Source organism: Babylonia areolata, chromosome 22 (genome assembly GCF_041734735.1).
Source record: "Babylonia areolata isolate BAREFJ2019XMU chromosome 22, ASM4173473v1, whole genome shotgun sequence".
NCBI lineage: Eukaryota > Metazoa > Mollusca > Gastropoda > Neogastropoda > Buccinidae > Babylonia > Babylonia areolata.
Window position 1 is genome coordinate 14,730,448 of NC_134897.1, and position 19,724 is coordinate 14,750,171.

The 19,724-nt window shown below is 40.4% G+C and overlaps 3 protein-coding genes across 4 annotated transcripts in view; 1 reads left to right on the plus strand and 2 right to left on the minus strand.

The window, feature by feature from the left end:
* The window catches only part of LOC143297441 (peroxisomal multifunctional enzyme type 2-like), a 61,636-nt gene that overhangs the window by 2,661 nt on the left and 39,251 nt on the right, over positions 1–19,724 (plus strand). The window contains exon 3 of one of the 2 annotated variants that reach the window (XM_076609810.1): positions 16,058–16,245. In XM_076609810.1, coding sequence (XP_076465925.1) covers positions 16,188–16,245 — 58 coding nt within the window. In that variant the 5' untranslated portion in view covers positions 16,058–16,187. Of the gene's footprint in view, positions 1–16,057; positions 16,246–19,724 lie in introns of those variants that run through there. The other variant, XM_076609811.1, reaches the window with a different exon arrangement.
* Positions 2,170–7,270, minus strand: LOC143297391 (uncharacterized). Its single transcript, XM_076609721.1, has 5 exons — positions 7,159–7,270; positions 6,475–6,525; positions 5,403–5,549; positions 4,429–4,489; positions 2,170–2,511 (listed from the first exon to the last, which is right to left on the minus strand). Exons 1-5 carry the CDS (start codon positions 7,252–7,254, stop codon positions 2,429–2,431), a joined length of 438 nt encoding a protein of 145 aa, XP_076465836.1. The 5' UTR covers positions 7,255–7,270; the 3' UTR covers positions 2,170–2,428.
* LOC143297442 (myeloid-derived growth factor-like) lies at positions 9,585–16,087 on the minus strand. Its single transcript, XM_076609812.1, has 5 exons — positions 15,908–16,087; positions 15,275–15,325; positions 14,312–14,458; positions 13,695–13,755; positions 9,585–12,575 (listed from the first exon to the last, which is right to left on the minus strand). The coding sequence occupies exons 1-5, from the start codon at positions 16,031–16,033 to the stop codon at positions 12,487–12,489; spliced, it is 474 nt and encodes a 157-aa protein (XP_076465927.1). The 5' UTR covers positions 16,034–16,087; the 3' UTR covers positions 9,585–12,486.

The window sequence follows — 19,724 nt, forward strand, 5'->3', positions numbered from 1 at the left end:
TGTACCCTTCACAAATAGGGAGTGCAACAAATACCTAATTTCAAACAACAAATCTTCTCTTTGATTATTCTCAAAAAGTAGCAAACCTTTTAAGACAGATTGAGAATCAACACAAAATAGGATATTACTTACTATGATTGGTATATCAACAAGATGATTTAAAGCCATAAAGATGGCCACCAATTCAGCTGTAAAAATTGAATGTCCCTTACCTAAATAATATGATTTTTCTTTTTTTAGGTCAGGAATGACAAAAGCAGATCCTGCACTGCTATCATCCAGGACCGAGACATCAGTGTAAACTTTTAAATGAAAATCAAAATTTTCTTCTAATTCAATTCTGACAGATGCTGCTATTATATGTGGAGATTCTCCTTTTGTTGTGTCAGAAGCACATATGTTGACGTTTGCTTTTGTTAACTCCCAGGGAGGGACAGGTGGCACCAGAACACGAGGTGTAGTATGGCTGCCTATACATGGTGGGATAAAGATGGTAACATATGTAAAAGCTCACTGATTTATGTGAGGGTATGTGGGAGGCGTCGTCAATGATCACGGAGGAAGAAGAAGACATATGTGGAGTCCATAGACACAGAAGAAAGAGATATGTCTGCCATGACGCACATATGCCAACACATGAGTGGATGCATGAATGCACACACACACAGACACACACATGCAGGCACACACTTTTATAGATAGATATCAGCATGCAACTTGCACATGCACTTGTCTCTCACAAACAGGTATATATATATATATATATATATATATATATACAGAGAGAGAGAGAGAGAGAGAGAGAGAGATACTTTTGTTTTCTGTTGTCAAAACACGAAGGAAGACAGCATGTACAAAAGGCGGTGGAATAAACTGAAGATTTTGGCAATGTTATGGAATAAGGAGCACTGTGAACACATCCACTGTAACAAGTTATGTGTCAGAATGGTTAAGATGCTTGTCCGTCAATACAGAGTCTGTGAGGGTCTAGTCTGTGTATGATTTCCACTCTCACCCTTTTTCCCAAGTTTGACTGGAAAATCAAACTGAGCGTTTAGTCATTCGGATGAAATGATAAATCAAGTTCCCATGTGCAGCACACACTTGGTGCACTGGAAAAGAACCCATGGCAGTCGAAGTGTTGTCCTCTGGCTAAATTCTGTAAAAGGAAATCCGGTCTGTAGGTACACAAATGTATATACATACACTCAAGGCCTGACAAGCATGTTGGGTTATGCTGCTGTCAGGCATCTGCCTAGCAGATGAGATGTAGCGTATATCAATTTGTCTGAACACAGTGACACCTCTTTGAGAAACTGAACTGTAACATATGATCCCCACCCCACCATAGTCCCTAAATTCAGCTGCACATCAAAAGCAAATATAACTGTATGTAAAACAAACTAACAGTTCCAAATCCACTTGAAAATAATACGAGTACCATCTCAGAGCTTTAAAGAAGTGATTAAGCACAGCTGAGTAACCAAATAAGGCATTGCAGGTACGATGATTACATAAATGAACATATAAAATGGATCATGAAAACACGTACACTCATCTCACTCAAACCCCAGAAGAGATAATTTGTCACATTCCTAGCATTACATCCCTCATCCCCTTTACAATATTCTCTTTTCCCCCCATAAGTCTGTGTACACTGTACCCTTGTAAACATCTCTTCAGCTGATTTTTAGAGGAGACAGAGACAGAGACAGAGACAGAGAGGAATGCATGACTAAAAGCCTTCCATATAGAAAGTACAAACAGATTTTTTACTGATAAGTAGAATGGGCAAGAATTCAACATTTCTGTAGTATACATCATAAATCTGACATCTACAGATTTTTTTATGTAATTTAAAAAATCTATATGTAACAGGCCAGCAGAATGGGCAGTGTTGCAGCATTTCTTTAATTATACTGAATACTATAATTCTGACATCTACAAATTTTATGTGTACTTTTTTTTTTCCAGTAGGTAAAATGGCAGAAAGGGCTATATTTGAACATTTCTCTTTTGTATGTTTTAATTCTTTCATCTACAGATTTTTTATGTGGTTTTTTTCCACAATATATAAAAGGCAGAATGAGTGATATTTCAACATTTCTATAACATATGTGATGTGTAGCTGTTGGCATGTGGTTTGGCATGTGTGTGTGTGTGTGTGTGTGTGTGTGTGTGTGTGTGTGTGCGTGTATGTTTGTATGTCTTTGTGTGCATGTGTGTGTGTGTGTTTGTGTTCATGTGTGGTTTGTCATTGACATATCTGATGTGTTTTGCTTGTAAGTGTTGATTACAGCGCCACCCAATGGTGTTAAGTATTGTGACCATTTTCCCCCATATAAATGTTAACAGTGAGCACTCTGGGCCTCAGTGCTAAGGACGTAGAGGACATTATAAATATCCATAATTATCATGATGATTATTATTATAACTCTGTTTTCTTCCCAACCCTGGCGGTGAGTGTCACTCTCTCCAGTTTCTTCTGGAACTCGCCCTCCACAGCGTACACTGAAACATACAGCAACACTCCTTCATACACTGTGGTTCTTGTGATACACTCTCTGGACATTCCTCTCCACAGCGTACACTGAAACATACAGCAACACTCCTTCATACACTATGGTTCTTGTGATACACTCTCTGGACGTTCCTCTCCACAGCATACACTGAAACAAACAGCAACACTCCTTCATACACTGTGGTTCTTGTGATACACTCTCTGGACGTTCCTCTCCACAGCATACACTGAAACAAACAGCAACACTCCTTCATACACTGTGGTTCTTGTGATACACTCTCTGGACGTTCCTCTCCACAGCATACACTGAAACAAACAGCAACACTCCTTCATACATTGGTTCTTGTGATACTCTCTGGACATTCCTCTCCACAGCGTAGTACACTGAAACATACAGCAACACTCCTTCATACACTGTGGTTCTTGTGATACACTCTCTGGACGTTCCCCAACACAGCGTAGTACACTGAAACATACAGCAACACTCCTTCATACACTGTGGTTCTTGTGATACACTCTCTGGACGTTCCCCTCCACAGCGTACACTGAAACATACAGCAACACTCCTTCATACACTGTGGTTCTTGTGATACACTCTCTGGACGTTCCCGTCCACAGCGTACACTGAAACATACAGCAACACTCCTTCATACACTTGTTCATGTGGTACACTCTCTTCCATTCCATTAGTGTACATATACTTGAGAGAGAAGGAGAGAGAGGGGGAGGGAGAGATAGAGAGGGAGAGAGAGGGGGAGGGACAGTGGGAGAGAGACGGGGGAGGGAGAGAGGGGGTGAGGGAGAAGGGGAGAGAGCGGGGGATGGAGAAAGAGAGATGGAGAGAGAGAAGGGGAGAGAGGGAGAGAAGAGTGAGAAACATGTAAAATTACATTGTAGTATGTGATGGATACTCTCTTTCCGTTATTATATATACTGCTGAGAAAAAGGCACACAGAAATGAAGAGAGAGGAAGAAGAAGAGTGATAAATTAATTGTGTGTAAAATTACAGGAAAAAACAATGAGAAAATATTAACAAAATTAGAATACTGTGGATTACTTTCTTTTCTTTATATTTAGTCACATTTTAGTTCAACTTGGACTCCCATCTTAGGTGATGAAACCATCACAGACAAACTGAGGGTGAGGTGGGGGGTGGGGGTGGGGAGGGGCTGTTTAACACTACACTGACACCACCACAATGAGAGCTTGTTCACACAAGCAATGATGATGCCAGTTTTTCAAATTCCTGCTGTGGCACCTTGTGGGTTAAGGACATTATTTCCCCCCAATCTCTCAGGTCAACAGATTAGCAGACCTGCTAGTGTCCAAACCATCTTCATGTGTATTTGCATGCAGAAGGGGAATTATGCGTGTTAAAGACTATGTGATCTATATCAGGGATCAGTGGCTTATGGACACAGGAACACATCCAGCATACACACCCCTGCAAAAAATGGAGTCAAGTATGGTTGTCTACATGTTTTGGTAAAAACAGTAACACATACAATGCCCACTCTTCATACCTACGAACGAATGTTAGTTAAGGAAAAAATAATTCACATGCACACTCCCAAAAGTGGAGAATGGTTGCCTATTTCAGTACAGGGTGGAGTAAAAAACAAACAAACAAACGCATATTGTGGGGTATAAAAATAAGAACAGACATGCATACTCCTGAACATGGAGAATAGTTGCCTATGTACGTGGGGGTAAAAAATACACGTAACATGGGTTATGGAAATAACAGATGACATGCACACTCCCCAAAATTGGAGAACGGTTGCCTATGTTGGTACAGGGTGGGGTACAAAATACAGGTGGAAGCCTCCTCATACAGTAACTGTGGGAGCCGCAGCCTGCAGAAAAAGAATGTGACAGGGGAAGACAAAGCTGAGGTCTCACTCACCAATTCTTTTTTTCTGGTCCATTTTGACTTCTGAGTCCTTCAATCTCTGCTCCAAATAACTCTGAAAAACAACAACAACAAAACACACACAAACACACACAGAGGGACACACACACACACACACAGAGGGACACACACACACATACACTCACACACATACACTCACACATTTACACACACACACACACACAAACACACACACACACACACACACACACACACATATGCAAAGACCAACATATACACAAGGCATGAACACACATGAATGTGAATGCATGGGCATGCACGCACGCACACACACACACACACACACACACACACACACACACACACACATGCAAAGACCAACATATACACAAGGCATGAACACACATGAATGTGAATGCATGGGCACGCACACACACACACATGCACACACACACACACAAAATGCATCTGTTCATTCATGTATACACGCATGCACAGACATCATAATAATAATACTAATGAAATATACTTACTTCTGTTTCTGTACTGGTTCTTTATATTGTTATGAGTTATTATTATTCATATACATTTATTCAAGTTCATAAGAGTTATTCTGAACTAGTTCATGTATAATTATTCAAGTTGATAAAGAGTTATTCTGTACTGGTTCATACACATTCAAGTTGATGAGTGATTCTGTACTGGTTCATATATGTTTATTCAAGTTCACAAGAATTATTCTGTACTGGTTCATATATATATTCAAGTTCAAGAGTTACACAAATGTAATATATATCCCAGCTGTAGTTCATCAAGGTTTTCTCCATAAACTACAAGACTACACCAGTAAAAGGTCAATGTCTCATCTGCTCACTACCAAGCATTTGTCAAGCAAATTGCATTAAGACTCCTTTTCTTTCTGTCACAAACACACACACACACACACACACACACACACACACACACACACACACACACAACACCACACCGCAACAATTCTAACTTACAACTGCGTCATAGCTTTCAAGGTGAACTTTAGGCCCGGTCAGACTTAGTGTGAAGTTTTGGAAAGTGACACGTGAGGTTGCTCCCCTTGACACGGAGCATCGCAGCATTTTGCCGTCACTCAGTTTCTCCATGATGAACTGCCATTGCTGTCAGGGTGAAGTTGTTCGCATGTATACATATGACACATGTGGTGACCACATGTATATGCGCATACACACACATGTATGCAAACACATAATGCAACATACACACACACACACATGCACACACCCACACACGCATGCACACACATGATTAAACACACACACACACACACATACACGCACACACACACACATACTCACACACACACACACTCACACACACACACACACACACGCACACACACACACACACACACACTAATACACATGCACACACATACGCACACACACACACAAACATGAAAACATAGATTTGCTTGTCAACAAAGAGCCTGAACATTTTTTGAATTAACGTGTTCAAATTTGTTTTAGATACAATTATTATATAAACAGTCTACCTGAAATTTAATTACTTGAAAGAAAAACTTCAAAAACACCCACAGTGCAGTAGTATCTAATTTCCCCTATTCTCTTTCAGGTTCTCTTTGGTTTTTCCCAGTGCAAATACACACACCCTCCACGTGCACATCTGTCACACACACATTCACACTCACACTCAAACACACACACGCACACACACACTCTCTCTCTCTGTGTTACACACACACACACACTCAATCTCTCTATCTCTCTCTTTCTCTGTCACACACACACACACACACACACACACACACACAACTGTAACAAAAATCAGCATCTTTCCCAAGTCAGCAACTGAGATTTTATACAACTACCATTATAACTATTATCATGATTATTATTATCAGTATTATCATTATTATTATGATATAATATAATACAATATCGTATGATATAATATATCATATTTAATTATTATTATTACTATGACTACTACTATTACTACTACTACTACTACTATTATTATTATTCTTATTATTAGTATCATTATTATCATCATTACGCTTACCTCTTTTTCTTCTCCCTGTGCAAGGTAGGTAAATGTACACTTGTATTTTTGCTGTAGAGAGAAAAAAGATACCTGTTTACATGAATTCCAATTGTTACTCATCTTCGAAAAACCCCCACCTTTTAATTATTATAATTGAACCTCTTTCTGTGTGTGTGTGTGTGTGTGTGTGTGTGTAAGGTAAACTGATCAGTGTGAATAAGGATCAAATTATAAAGGAACAGAATTTAATACTGTATTTTTTTTTTGGTTTGTTTTTGTAACAGTGTTGATGCAATGAGATCTCTTTGTATCTCAATCAAATGAACTGCACCTGTCATTTTCTTTTCTTTTTCTGTTCTCATTATTATTTATGGTTTCTTCTTCTTCTTCTTAATTTTTGTTCTTAAAATTGTATATATATATATAGTTGTGACAAACTGATTTGCAAGGCATTTTATGTTGTTCAATCAAAAAACAACAACAAACAAACAAAAAAAAGCAAAACAAAAAACAAACGAACAACCCCCCCCAAAAAAAACCAAAACAAACAATTTATGTGAGAGTTTTTATTCTATTTTTGATTTGTTTGTTTTATTCATTTATATAACTGACAACTTGTGCGAATATAGTGAATACATTTTATTTTCTGTAAGAGAGAGAGAGAGAGAGAGAGAGAGGAGAGAGATTATAGGCTAGTCTTACCCATTTCTTTTGATAGTACAAAGCCTTAGCACTGGGTTTCACGTCGAAAGCTCCGAAAAGGTGCTCACTGTGTACAACATTGCACAAAAGCAACATCAAAACAACGAGAAACAACATTGTGCCCCGATGACAAAATCTTTGAAGCAGACGAGTTTTTGTTCATCCGGAAGTTTGATTTGGACCAATCAACAACGCCCGTGTGTACGAAGTGATCCAATGAGCGGTCACCGCACCAGTGCGGGAAGCTTGACGTTGTGAAGTGAAAGGTTAAGGTTCCAAGCAAGGCTTGATTTGCGAGATGAGGTTGGTTGAGTCAAGGAAACTCCGAGGTCGATATTTCTCCGGAATGTTTTTTTTGTTTCTTCTTCCTTTTGTTTCCGTTGATATCCTGCACGTGATACAGTGTGTTTCGATTTTTTTTTTTTATAGGATAGTTATACCTACATACATACATACATATATATATATATATATATATATATATATATATATATATATATATATATATGGTAATCCTGCAGTTTAGAATATATATATATATATATCTGTTTTGTTTGTTTGTTTTGTTTTGAAGCTGTCATGATTTCGAAAGTAGAAAAGGCAATCCCATAAAAGATGGAGAGAGAGGGTGAGGGAGACAGAGATAGATAGAGAGATTCCAATCATTGTTCTTCCAGGTAATGCCTGTAGATTGCACTTCACCAATTTCTAACTTATTCCAATAGTTAGTATTCTGGAAATTTGTGCCGGAACAAATTTCTTCTTTTCTACAGCTCTGTTATGTTTCTGTCTTTTATTTCATTTTCTGTTGCTTCTTTCCTTCTTGATTCACTCACATGTTGGCTTCTGGTAAAATCTTCCCCATTTTTTCTGTTTACTCATTGCAGTCCATGCATATTGTCAATGCTTGCATGGCTGCTGCATACTGATGATCTAAACTGGTAAGTAGCAGGATTATGAATACTGAGGTGGACACTGTATAAATAGAGCTACCCACACCCCCATCTTATATGGGATTTAATTTGTTTTTGATGAAAAGTCTTGAAGTATAAACTTGTAAGTAGCAGGACTATGAATACAGAGATGGATGCTGTATAAATAGAGCTAACCCCCACCACTATCCCCAACCCCCCAATCCCCCTTTGTTATTTAATAATATGGGATTTTTGTTGTTTTAGATTGAAAAGTCTTGAAGTATTTCTGACAGATCTGTAGCCTGGTAGTTAGGTTAAATGTTTCCGTTTTTAACTCGGTTAGCCCTCTGCATGAGCAATGCCCAGGTGTCAGATCTCATTTCATTAAAATGGTGTACATGCCACTAAATATGCATAAACCACAAGCAGAGGAAACTAACTTAAATTTTACAGTATTTCTGGCTATATCCCCACTTGCCAATTTGGAGGAAAACATGGTCAGTATATTTTCTTTGTTTTTCCACATCAGAATAGCCAGGGAACCTGCTGTAAACTCCCTGGGGCGGAATTGGTTAAGTTTTTAATATACAGGGCAGGATAGGAATAATTAAGCTTCTGTATTTTTTTCACTCTGTCTTTGGAAATTTTCTTCCAGTTGAAAGGACATCTGTCATCATCGCCATTGCACTGATGCATGCATGTGGTTTTCATTCTTCCTGTGATCTTCTTCTTGTAAGTTTGTGGGCTGCAACTCCCACATCTACTTTTCTGCATGAGTGTGCTTTCATGGGCATGAAAGTTTTTACCCTGCCAGTAAATAAGGGAACCATGCTCTATATTCAGGGATAACCAAATTATTCTATTTGAAGCCAATACAGAGGTCTTGAAGTCTACCTCCTTTGATGAGTCTCAGACTGGTGTTTCTGGACTTTCGTCAGGTGGTCTGTGTTGTTTCTTTTTCTTTTTCTCAGCTGGGGACCAGATCATGAGAAAACCTGGACTGGGATCTTTGTCCTGGTGTCTGTTTTTTTTTCAACCACAAGCATTTTCTTGACCCTTCTCAGCGTGATATCATTGGAGGGATGTGGTGATCCACAGAAGATGCTTATTCAGTCCAGCTGTGTGACAAAGCCATTATTGTCATTGGTTGGGGGTCAGTAGTTTCCTACGTTGAGCCAGAAAAGGCACCACTGGACATTACTGAATGGATTCAGCAGCAGTGCAGAGTCCCTTTATGACAGTGTGCATTGAAAATTTTGGAGTGGATATGTGGTAACAATGTGTTTTGGTGTCAGTGAGTGAATAAATGATTTCAATTTAATTAGATGTTTAATTCACAATATGTGACATTGGTATATGTGTGTGCATGAGTTTGTGTGTGTGTGTGTGAGAGAGAGAGAGTGAGTGTGTGTGCACACACTGTTCATGTGCATGTGTGTGTAATGATTAAGAAGCTCACACTATGAATGATGTAACGATTCTTTCCAATAAATGCAAAAATACATCTTTTTCAAGAGAATCCCTTTTTTAATAAGAACATCACATGTACACATCAATTGATCAAAACCCAACATAACATTGGTCATTATTTGGTGTTCTTCATGTTTTTGGTTCATAAGAACAAGATAGTCATTTGTTTCAGAGCATTCCAAACATCACCTTGTTACAAACATACACAGTGGCAGCTCATTGTCTTTCACTGTTTTTATTGTTTGGTCGCTGGTATAGTGTCCTTTCCCTCAGAGCATTATATTCTGTATTCACTTTTAACGCATAAATAGTCCCTGAAGGAAATTATTTCTTGCATAAAAAAAAGTTTTTATCTGAATTCTCTGGTGGAAAAATTACATCCAGACGTTTTTCTAGAAGAGAAGATAACACTGGATATAACGTCCACAGCAGGTTGAAATTGTTTTATTCCAGTAAACTTTCATGTTCCTTTATTTTCTAGATAGATACAGATAAGGGATAATGAAAAGCCAAAACCAAAATTTAGCTGCCAATGTATCTAACATTTCTAATACAGCTGAAAATATGTTAAGTTTGCTGTCACCTTTTAAAAAGCAGATAATGTTTTTTATATATTTTTATTTATTTACAGAATTTGCATAGATAAGTAACATCCATATACGCTGTGACTCACAATGATTTAGCGCAAAGGAAACGTACTAATCTACAAGAACCAGATTCTGAACGAGATTTAAGTTATTTGTACTGATACCAAGAATCCATGTCAAGTTAATTATTTACCTTGCCTATGAAATTCTGTGACAACAATATTTATGAACTGGAGGATTTCACATCTGCTCTTACCCACAAGCATGTTTACATATGCATGCGTATTACATGTATATGCAGACACATGCATGAACACACATATAGATCTACATGTATACACAGATGCACAGGTTCCCTCGGAATGGCACACACAATCAGAAATATAAACATTCACTCTCACTCACATAATCAGACACTAAACAAAAATATAAACTTAGGCTGACACTCTCACCCAGTGAAGCACATAACAGATATACACACATAACAGATATACAGACTCAGGCTTAGATTTACACCCAATCGAACATACAACAAAAATATATACACGCTCAGCAGACACACACACACTCCGGTCTCAACACAACCATGCCGAAATGGAAGATGGCAGATCTTTTACCAGATGGCAGACAGAATGACAGAAGACACAGCGCAGTGTGAACACAAGGACCTCACCACTTTGGACAGTGCAGTATTAAGAGCCTGGGCTGGGCTGCATGAGCGATTTGAGCAGCGCTAGGTTTGTTTAGCGTTGAAAATTTTCCTAACTTTGTGCTAATTCCATCGGCTTAGGAACACTGTTAACCCAAGAACTTTCCCAACTCTGCGCTAATTCCATTGGCCTAGGAACACTGTTAACCCAAGAATTTTCCTAACTTTGCACTAATTCCATCGGCTTAGGAACACTGTTAACCCAAGAATTTTCCTAACTTTGCGCTACTTCCATCGGCTTAGGAACACGGTTAACCCAAGAATTTTCCTAACTTTGCGCTACTTCCATCAGCTTAGGAACACGGTTAACCCAAGAATTTTCCTAACTTTGCGCTAACTCCATAGGCTTGGGAACACTGACCCATTCAAACCTGGGGTGTTTACAGCCTTGGCAGACTTCCCTGCCATTTTGATGTAGAAAAACTCAAAACATATACTGAAATCAACTGTTTTTTCCTTCAAATAGACGCATGTTGACACAACCAGAAATACTGTCAAAGTCAGCTCCCTTTGATTTTGGTTTATGCTTGTGTAGCAACATGGAAACTGTTTTAATGAAACAAATTTCAAAGCCCTAGCAATCCTCGGTTGCAGGATTGAATGAATTAGTGCTAAACAAACCTAGCACTGCTAAGATCACTCATGCAAACCACTCCTGGCTCCACCTTTTCCTGTATCCCTCAAACCTCTACAGTTCCCAAGTTCAGCTGATCAGCAAAAACATACATACAGTAGCAGGAAGATTTAAACAAACAATAAACATTGCCCGGAGTCTAATTTAGTAAATCCATCACCAAGAATAACAAAACAAGTGATGTGTAAAACACAACCAAATAAAGCATTGTGTGGCACCGACACCTGACTGCACTAATCTACCAAAGGAAACCGAAAATGGGAGACAGGGGTACCACTGTTGAACAGTTTCCGAAAACAGCAGTGGTTTCTTAATGAGATGTGCATCACAAAAAGGCTGGCTATGGCATATCAAGATTTATCCCCTCCTGCTGCGTTGGCCAGGAAATTTGAGCAACACCCAAAAGATGAATGCATGAAGTGTTGATCTCTGCCTTCTCATTTGAGGAGAGAGCAGCCTAAATTCTGCACTGATAAGGTTCAAGGCCATCATAGCTCCATTGTCAGTCACTGCATCATGCCATCTGATAGGCATAAATCTTTGTTTCATATAATATCATGAAAGACAGAGGGGAAGGGGTATTTAGTTTCACTGCCCCATTAATTTGGAACTCGCTGACATCCAGACTGCAAAACACTCTTGTCTGATTGTCTGAGTGAATTTAAAATCAATCTTAAGGCGTTTAATTCGCTAAGCATTTGTTATAGGCTGTGTGTGTGTGTATGTGTCAGGGGTGTGGGCTGTTTATGAGTGTGTGTGTTGTTACTGCATGAACTGTGTGAGTGGAGTGTCTATTAAGTGTGTACAGCACAGTGAGTTGCATTATGCAAGATCATGCACTATATAAAGCAATTCTTTATTATTATTATTTGTCTGTCACTGAGAAAGTCTGAATGTCCCGAGAGGGATACTGAATAGCTCTTAAGGAAGCTCCAACAGATGTTTACATATTGCCAAAGATCCTGTAATGTGTGAAAGGCAGAATGGCGTGACAGTTGTCCCGCTTCCTGACTGTTATAATTCTGTGGTTGGCTTTTTGCCCACTATGGCTTGCAGTGTCACTCTCTCCAGCTTCTTCTGGAACTCTCCGTCCACAGCCGACACTGAAACATGCAGCAACACTCTTTCACTGTTCGCCTGACACACTGTCTTTTTCTGTGATTGTGTCAGAGAGAAAGAGACAGACAGAGAGAGAGAAAGAGAGAGACAGAGAAAGTGAGAGAAAAAGAGTGAGCAATATAGATAGGGGTAATTTATCCATTAGGACATAGCCCCTATGCGTCATATTTGTTTGAATACACACACACACACACACACACAGAATCACATGAGACAGCATTTACAATAGCTAAACATTATGAAGTTGCAAAATCTCTAAATTTGAATGTTTTATTCAAGAGAGAGAGAGAGAGGATGTGGTAGTAGTCTTCAAGTTAACATCTTTCCACTTAGGGGATGTTAGATGGTGGGAGGGAGGGGGGAAAGTTGAGAAGGGAAGGGAAGGAGAATGGAGTGGGACAGGAAATGGAGAGGGAAAGGTAACAGAGGAATATACAAGCCTACATGTGTGTGTATGTGTGTGAGTGTGTGTACATTCTTGTGAGCACACGCATGACATAAGTATACTTGTGCATGAACCACAGTGTACATGCACTCTCTTGGCAGCATATATTTCTGCATACATTACTGTATATTACAAAAGACTGGAAGCCGGGTACCAAAAAAGCTCTCTACAACTAGTACAAGTAGAGTTGACTGCAGAAAAAAAACCCCAAAAAACATTCATGGTTAAACACTTTTTACTTGACTGTCTATGGTATCATCTCCTCTCCCTACTCCCCTCTCATTCCTTATAGATGACACAACATCATCAGCACATACGTAGTTGGTGTTTTATAGCTAACATTAATTTCAAATCAAGTAAAATGATTTTAAAATAAAATAAAATAAAAATAAAGTGAAGCCTGTGTGAAACTGAAAGCGATATATTCTTTAAAGAGAGAGATTTATGACAGATTTAGTATGTTGAGAGATTCATGACAAATTTATTCATCCAAGAAAAAGAATTCTGATGAACTTTTTCATTTTAGAGAATGATTTATGACAGATTAATCTATTTCAGAGAGGTTTATCATTTATGACAGATTTATTCATTTCAGAGAGCTTTAAGACAGAGCATGGATCTGAAAATGGGTGAGGGAAGACACACAGGGATGACTGACCTGTTCGCTTTTTCTTGTTCACTTTGACTTCTGAGTCCTTCAGTCGTTCATCCCTAGTGCTCTGCACAACACGAACATTACACATTACAATATTAACGGGTATATATTAAGTGCTTACCACATAAGCCCAGAAGCCCAGAGCACTAACAATAAATATCAATATGGGAAAAAATGTTAAAAAACCCCAAAAAACACTGGACACAATAACTGACTCGGAAGCAAGTCAAATGGAATTTGTAAATGTAAGCACATACACACATGCACATATGACAATACACCATATATATATATATACACATGTATAGACACATAAGCACACACACAAATGAGCAATTGAGATGGCACACATAGGTCCAGTGATAATTCTTACATAATTCTTATGGTAGTATACATAATCACACTGTATCAGAGACTGAAAGAGGATTGTGGAACACACTGACTCAGGAACGAAAGCATGGACAAGTGCCCATAAGTGAAATCCACCCCCTGGTAGCAAGCATCCTGTCCTCTCACACTCTCATAGACATGCACCTGCCAATTACATGAGACCCAGATTATGTTTTAAAGATAAATAAGTTCAGTGGGTGAGAGAGAAGATGAAAATTGCTCACACTTACCACTGCTTCATAGTTTTCCAGATGAACCTTGGGCCCAGTGAGGCTCATTGAAAAAGTTTCAAAAAAGAGATAGGACGTCCCGCCTCTGGCAACTGTGCATTGCAATGCTTGGCCGTCGTTCAGCTTCTCCAAGATAAACTGCCATTTCTGTTAGAAACATATGTGCAGTTTAAAAACTGACCATGTGTGCATGTCTACATATACATGCACAGCCACATTTTTGTAGATACATGTACAGGTTACATATACACACAATATTATTAATATTTCTACACACACACACAAGCACACATGCAGCAAAACTGTAAACACACTAACACCAGACAGACTTACATGCAAACAATATTCATTGTCATCTCTTATTCTGCTAAGTAAACAATCTACCTCAGAACTGTCAGGAGACAGAATTAGGAAGTGAACAATTCACTTGGAAATCATTTGTTCTTCAAAGACAATTCATGAAGGAATATGACATGATGAATGATAATGGGGATGATGGCAATGCTGCAATGGAGAGCTATTTAGTTTGGCTGGGGACCAAGTTGCAATCTAAGGCTGTAAACTTTGCTTCCCTTCAATTCATATACCACCCCCCACACCCCCTATCTTCGTTCCCCTTCCTGTTAATCGGGCCTGAAAGATACAGGCACCTGCAGTGTCAATCAGGAAATTTTTAGCAACCCTCCACCTTGAACTGAAGTGAATGACTTAAACTTGAGGTTCCAGTCTTTTCATCTGAGCCTACAGCACACTCAACTCTTGGTAAAAGCCAGCCATAGGCTAAAAAAACATCTCTGATGGGGCTTAAACCCACAACCTCAGAGTTTTCAGTCCATGACACTAACCACTTTGCCATGATGGCTGGTAGTGGTACAACTGCTCTTGATGGACATTGCTATCTAATTAATCATCATTAGTACTACTACCATACATTTGTTTATTTTCATTTTTGAATCAGCTCACCTCATTTGTCCCTCCTTGTGCCTGGTACGTAAATGTGCACTTGTATTTGTCCTGATAAAGAAAAATTGTTGCTTTATAAACAAAAGTAACATATACACAGAAGTAAAAGAAAGAGCTAGAATGTGCATGTTATATCTAACACAATGAAGTTGCAGGAAACACACACACACACACACACACACTCAAGTTCAAAACAGTCAGGCAAAGTGAACTCAGGAATTTGCGGTAACTTATTCAAAATGATTAATGAAAGAAAAATCACTGACTTTTGCAATGAATTAATAAACCTGTAATGAGCAACATACATGGCACATATAATAATTTGAGACTGTATTACACTATATTACAAATACATGAAAAGTAAAAATATCCTGCAAAGCGGGCCTATCTTGTCTTAGACAAATTGATAACAAGTTTTAGTGCCTGTGATGATTTCCTGCTGGAATCTTCATAGTTTTAGTGCCTGTGATGAATTTATGCTGGGATATCACAGCAAGATTTTCGTGGATCACTGTTAACTTAGTAACTTCACAAGTAAATAACTTTAGGAACTTGTAACAGCAGCGAAAATTGACGAACGTTACTGAGAAAAGGCCAACAAATGGGCTAGGCCAAGAATATCAGCAACCTTACCAATTCTTTTTCATAGACCATAACTTGTCCACCGGGCTTTACATCAAATTCATCTTGAATCGCATTTGTATTTTCACTTCGGACAGCACTGCAAACAAATAAAGACAAAATAACTAACAACTTCATTTTGCTCTCGAACCCCTCAAGCAGACGGCTCCGAATCAAACCGGATGTTCAACGAGGCCAATCAACGGTGCCCGTGTGTCGGAAACGAACCAACCAGCAGTCACTGCACAAAGTCCTTGATCTCTGCGAGGGTCAAAGGTTCCAGTCCAACAACATGGCTTCCCCTATGAGGTTTGACGGACAAGTCGCATTAGTTACTGGAGCTGGAAATGGTAAGAACGCCCATATTCAGTGTAACTATGATGATTTTTTCTGCGGTTTGTTCTGTTCTGTATTTTGAGCATGGTAATTTTACGGTTACTACCCTCATAAACATACTCTTATCGTTTTATGAATCAGAAAGTAGGCGAATTAAAAAAAATGCGAAACTAGCCTGGAGTCCAAAGATCACACCGTGTCTGAGATGGAAAAGAATGAAACCCATGATGAACGTAATAAATGTGCATCAAAGACGCTGCCTTTTTCTTGGCTGGAAGGATTCATACACCCAGCTTCATGTTGGCATGAAATGATTGTAGGTGTTGTTCTTCTTTCCCTTGACTACCGCCTTCATCATTGTGAAGATTATGTAGACTATAAGCTAGTTTCAAATCAAACATGAAACAACCAAGTAAAAAATACCGCATCAGCGATGTGGTCAGATTGACCGGCTTAGTTTGATACACAATATCAATGATTATCATCAAATTACCACAGACCCAAACGTTGTCCTTCACTCGTTTCAACAGTAAAATCTTGTGAACATCAAAACAACTTATTTATGGGTTTCTTTGATCGGTCAGCTGGCTCAAACTTGACTTACTTGACTTATGCCTATAGCTCCGCTCGGGAACAAAGGGCCGCAACAGCACTCCTCCAACGGACATGGTTTGGGGCGATCCTCTTTATCTGGGCCCACTTCATTCCGGCTGCCTTCACTTCAGTGTCCATACTTCTTCTCCAAGTCTGCCTGGGTCTGCCAACTTTGCGTTTGCCTTGGGGGTTCCAGTCAAGTGCCTGGCGAGTGATGTTGAGTGGTGACTTGCGCAACGTGTGGCCTATCCACCCCCACTTTCTCTTTTTGATTTCTTCTTCTGTGGGTGCTTGTTTGGTTCTGTCCCAGAGGTCTTCATTTGAGATGATTTCAGGCCACCTGATGTTCAGAATGTTGCGCAGGCATCTGTTGACAAATGTCTGGAGTTTGTTCCTGTTGGTCTTGGTAGTGCGCCATGTCTCTGAGCCGTACAGCATGACTGACTTGACGTTGGTGTTAAATATTCTGATCTTGTTGTGAAGTGAGAGGGCTGAAGATTGCCAGATGGGTCGGAGAGTTCTGAAGGCGTGTCTCGCTTTATTGATGCGGCTCTTGATGTCATCGTCTGCTCCACCATCCTTGCTCACTACGCTGCCCAGATATGTGAACTTTTCCACTTCTTTGATCTCTTCCTGCTGTAATCGGACTGGGTCTTGCTGCTTGTTGTTGATGCGTAGGATCTCTGTCTTGCCGATGTTGATCCTGAGGCCGGTCTTCTCTGCCTCTATTGCGACGCGGTCTAACTTTTCCTGTGCGTGTTGTTTCGTGTGGGAGAGGAGACTGATGTCGTCCGCGAAGTCGAGGTCTTCCAACTGTTTGGTGAAGGTCCACTGGATGCCGGTCTTCTGGCCTGCTGTGGATTGCTGCATGATCCAGTCCACCACCATCAGAAAAATTGTCGGAGACAATAGGCAGCCCTGACGTACACCGGTTCGTACCTGGAAGGGGTCAGTCAGCTTTCCCTCGTGTATGACTTGGCAGGTGGCGTCCTTATACAGTTGCTAGATGATGGCAATATATTTTAGAGGAAAGCCGTAGTGCTGCATTAGTTTCCATATCACCTCCCTGTCCATGCTGTCGAACGCCTTCTGGAAGTCCACAAAGACGCTGTACAGGGAGGTCTGCCACTCCAAGGACTGTTCAATAATAATTCTCATGGTGGCAATGTGGTCCGTGCAGGATCTGTCTTGACGGAAGCCTGCCTGTTCATCTCGCAGGGTCTTGTCTAAGGCGGTCTTCAGCCTGTCCAAGATGATTCTTGTCAGCACTTTTCCAGGTATTGACAGAAGCGTAATCCCTCTCCAATTGCTGCATGATGACAGGTCGCCCTTCTTTGGAAGTTTAACGATGTAGCCTTTCTTCCAGTCTTGTGGTACTGCTTCTGTCTCCCAAATCTTCACTAGCAATGGGTGCAACATGTCAGTCGATGTCTCAATATCTGCTTTCAGGGCTTCTGGTGGTATGCCATCTGGTCCTGCTGCTTTTCCAGACTTAAGGGACTTGATGGCTTTCATGGTCTCCAGCTTCGTTGGTGGGTTGATGTTAACATCCAATAGCTCTACAGCCGGTGTCACGTCAGGGGGGACTGGTGGTGATGGTCTGTTCAGGGTACCTTTGAAATATTCTGTCCATCTTGCTCTTTCTTCTTCTTTTCCGGTGATGATTTCTCCGTTCTTGTCTCTAACAGGTCGAGTGGCGTTACTTGTTCTTCCCGACAGAACTCTGGTGATCTCGTAGAGTCTTTTCATGTCTCTCTTTCCAGCTGCAGTCTCAGCTTCCTCCGTGAGCTGGTGAATGAAAGCTCGCTTGTCTTTCCTGGCACTCTTTTTCACTTGTCTGTTGGTCTCCCAGTAGAGTGCCTGCAGCTCCTGCCTCTCTTCTTGGTTCTGAGCCAGGTTGATCTTCTCCTTCAGCTCTTTCCTATCGGTGATGAGCTTCCATGTGTCAGGTGATAACCATTCCTTGTGTTCCCGTGTCTTCTTGCCCATTACCTTGTTGCACGTTGATGTCCAGATGTTGCGCAGTTCATGCCATTGGTCTTCCACAGTTTCTTCTGTCAGTCCTTCCAGTACGCTGAACTTGTTCTTCAGTTCAACTTTGTATTCATTCACCTTCGCTTTGTCCTTCAAGCTGTAAACGTTGTATTTGAAGGCTGGTCTGTCTGCCTGGTCTTTGTAGGCCTTGAGCTTGGTCCGTATCTCTGCTACAACAAGATGGTGATCTGAGGCTGCATCTGCGCCCCTGTCTAGCTCGCACATCGTGAAGACTTCTTCGCCATTTTCTGCCGATGGTGATGTGGTCAATCTGGTTCTCTGTTTTTCCGTCTGGTGAAACCCATGTAGTCTTGTGGATGGTCTTGTGTGGAAAGACTGTGCCTCCGATGACGAGGTCATTGAAGGTGCAGAAGTCGGTGAAAAGCTGTCCATTCTCTTTCTGTTCTCCCACGCCATGCTTGCCCATGATGAGCTCTTTTGCGGTGTTGTCTGCTCCTACTTTGGCGTTCATGTTTCCCATGATGATCTTCATGTCTCTCTTTGGCACTCTATCGATGGTTGCCTGGAGCTGATTATAAAACTCCTCCTTGTCATCTGCGCTGGCTGCATTTGTCGGAGCGTAGCACTGGATGATGGTGACCTTTCTGCCCTTAGAGTTGTATCTGGCCAGCAGCATCCTCGGTGACACGGGTTCCCAGGACAGCAGTGCTCGCGCTGCTTCAGATGTCATCAGCAGTGCTACTCCGTGTGTGTGTGGCTGGCCTTCCTCCTGTCCAGAGTAGATGATGGTGACTCCATTTAACAGCCTTGTCTGTCCGGTTCTATTCCATCTCGTCCCGCACAGTCCAAGGATCTTGAGGTTGTATCTATGCATTTCTCTACTCACTTGTGCTGTTCTTCCGGT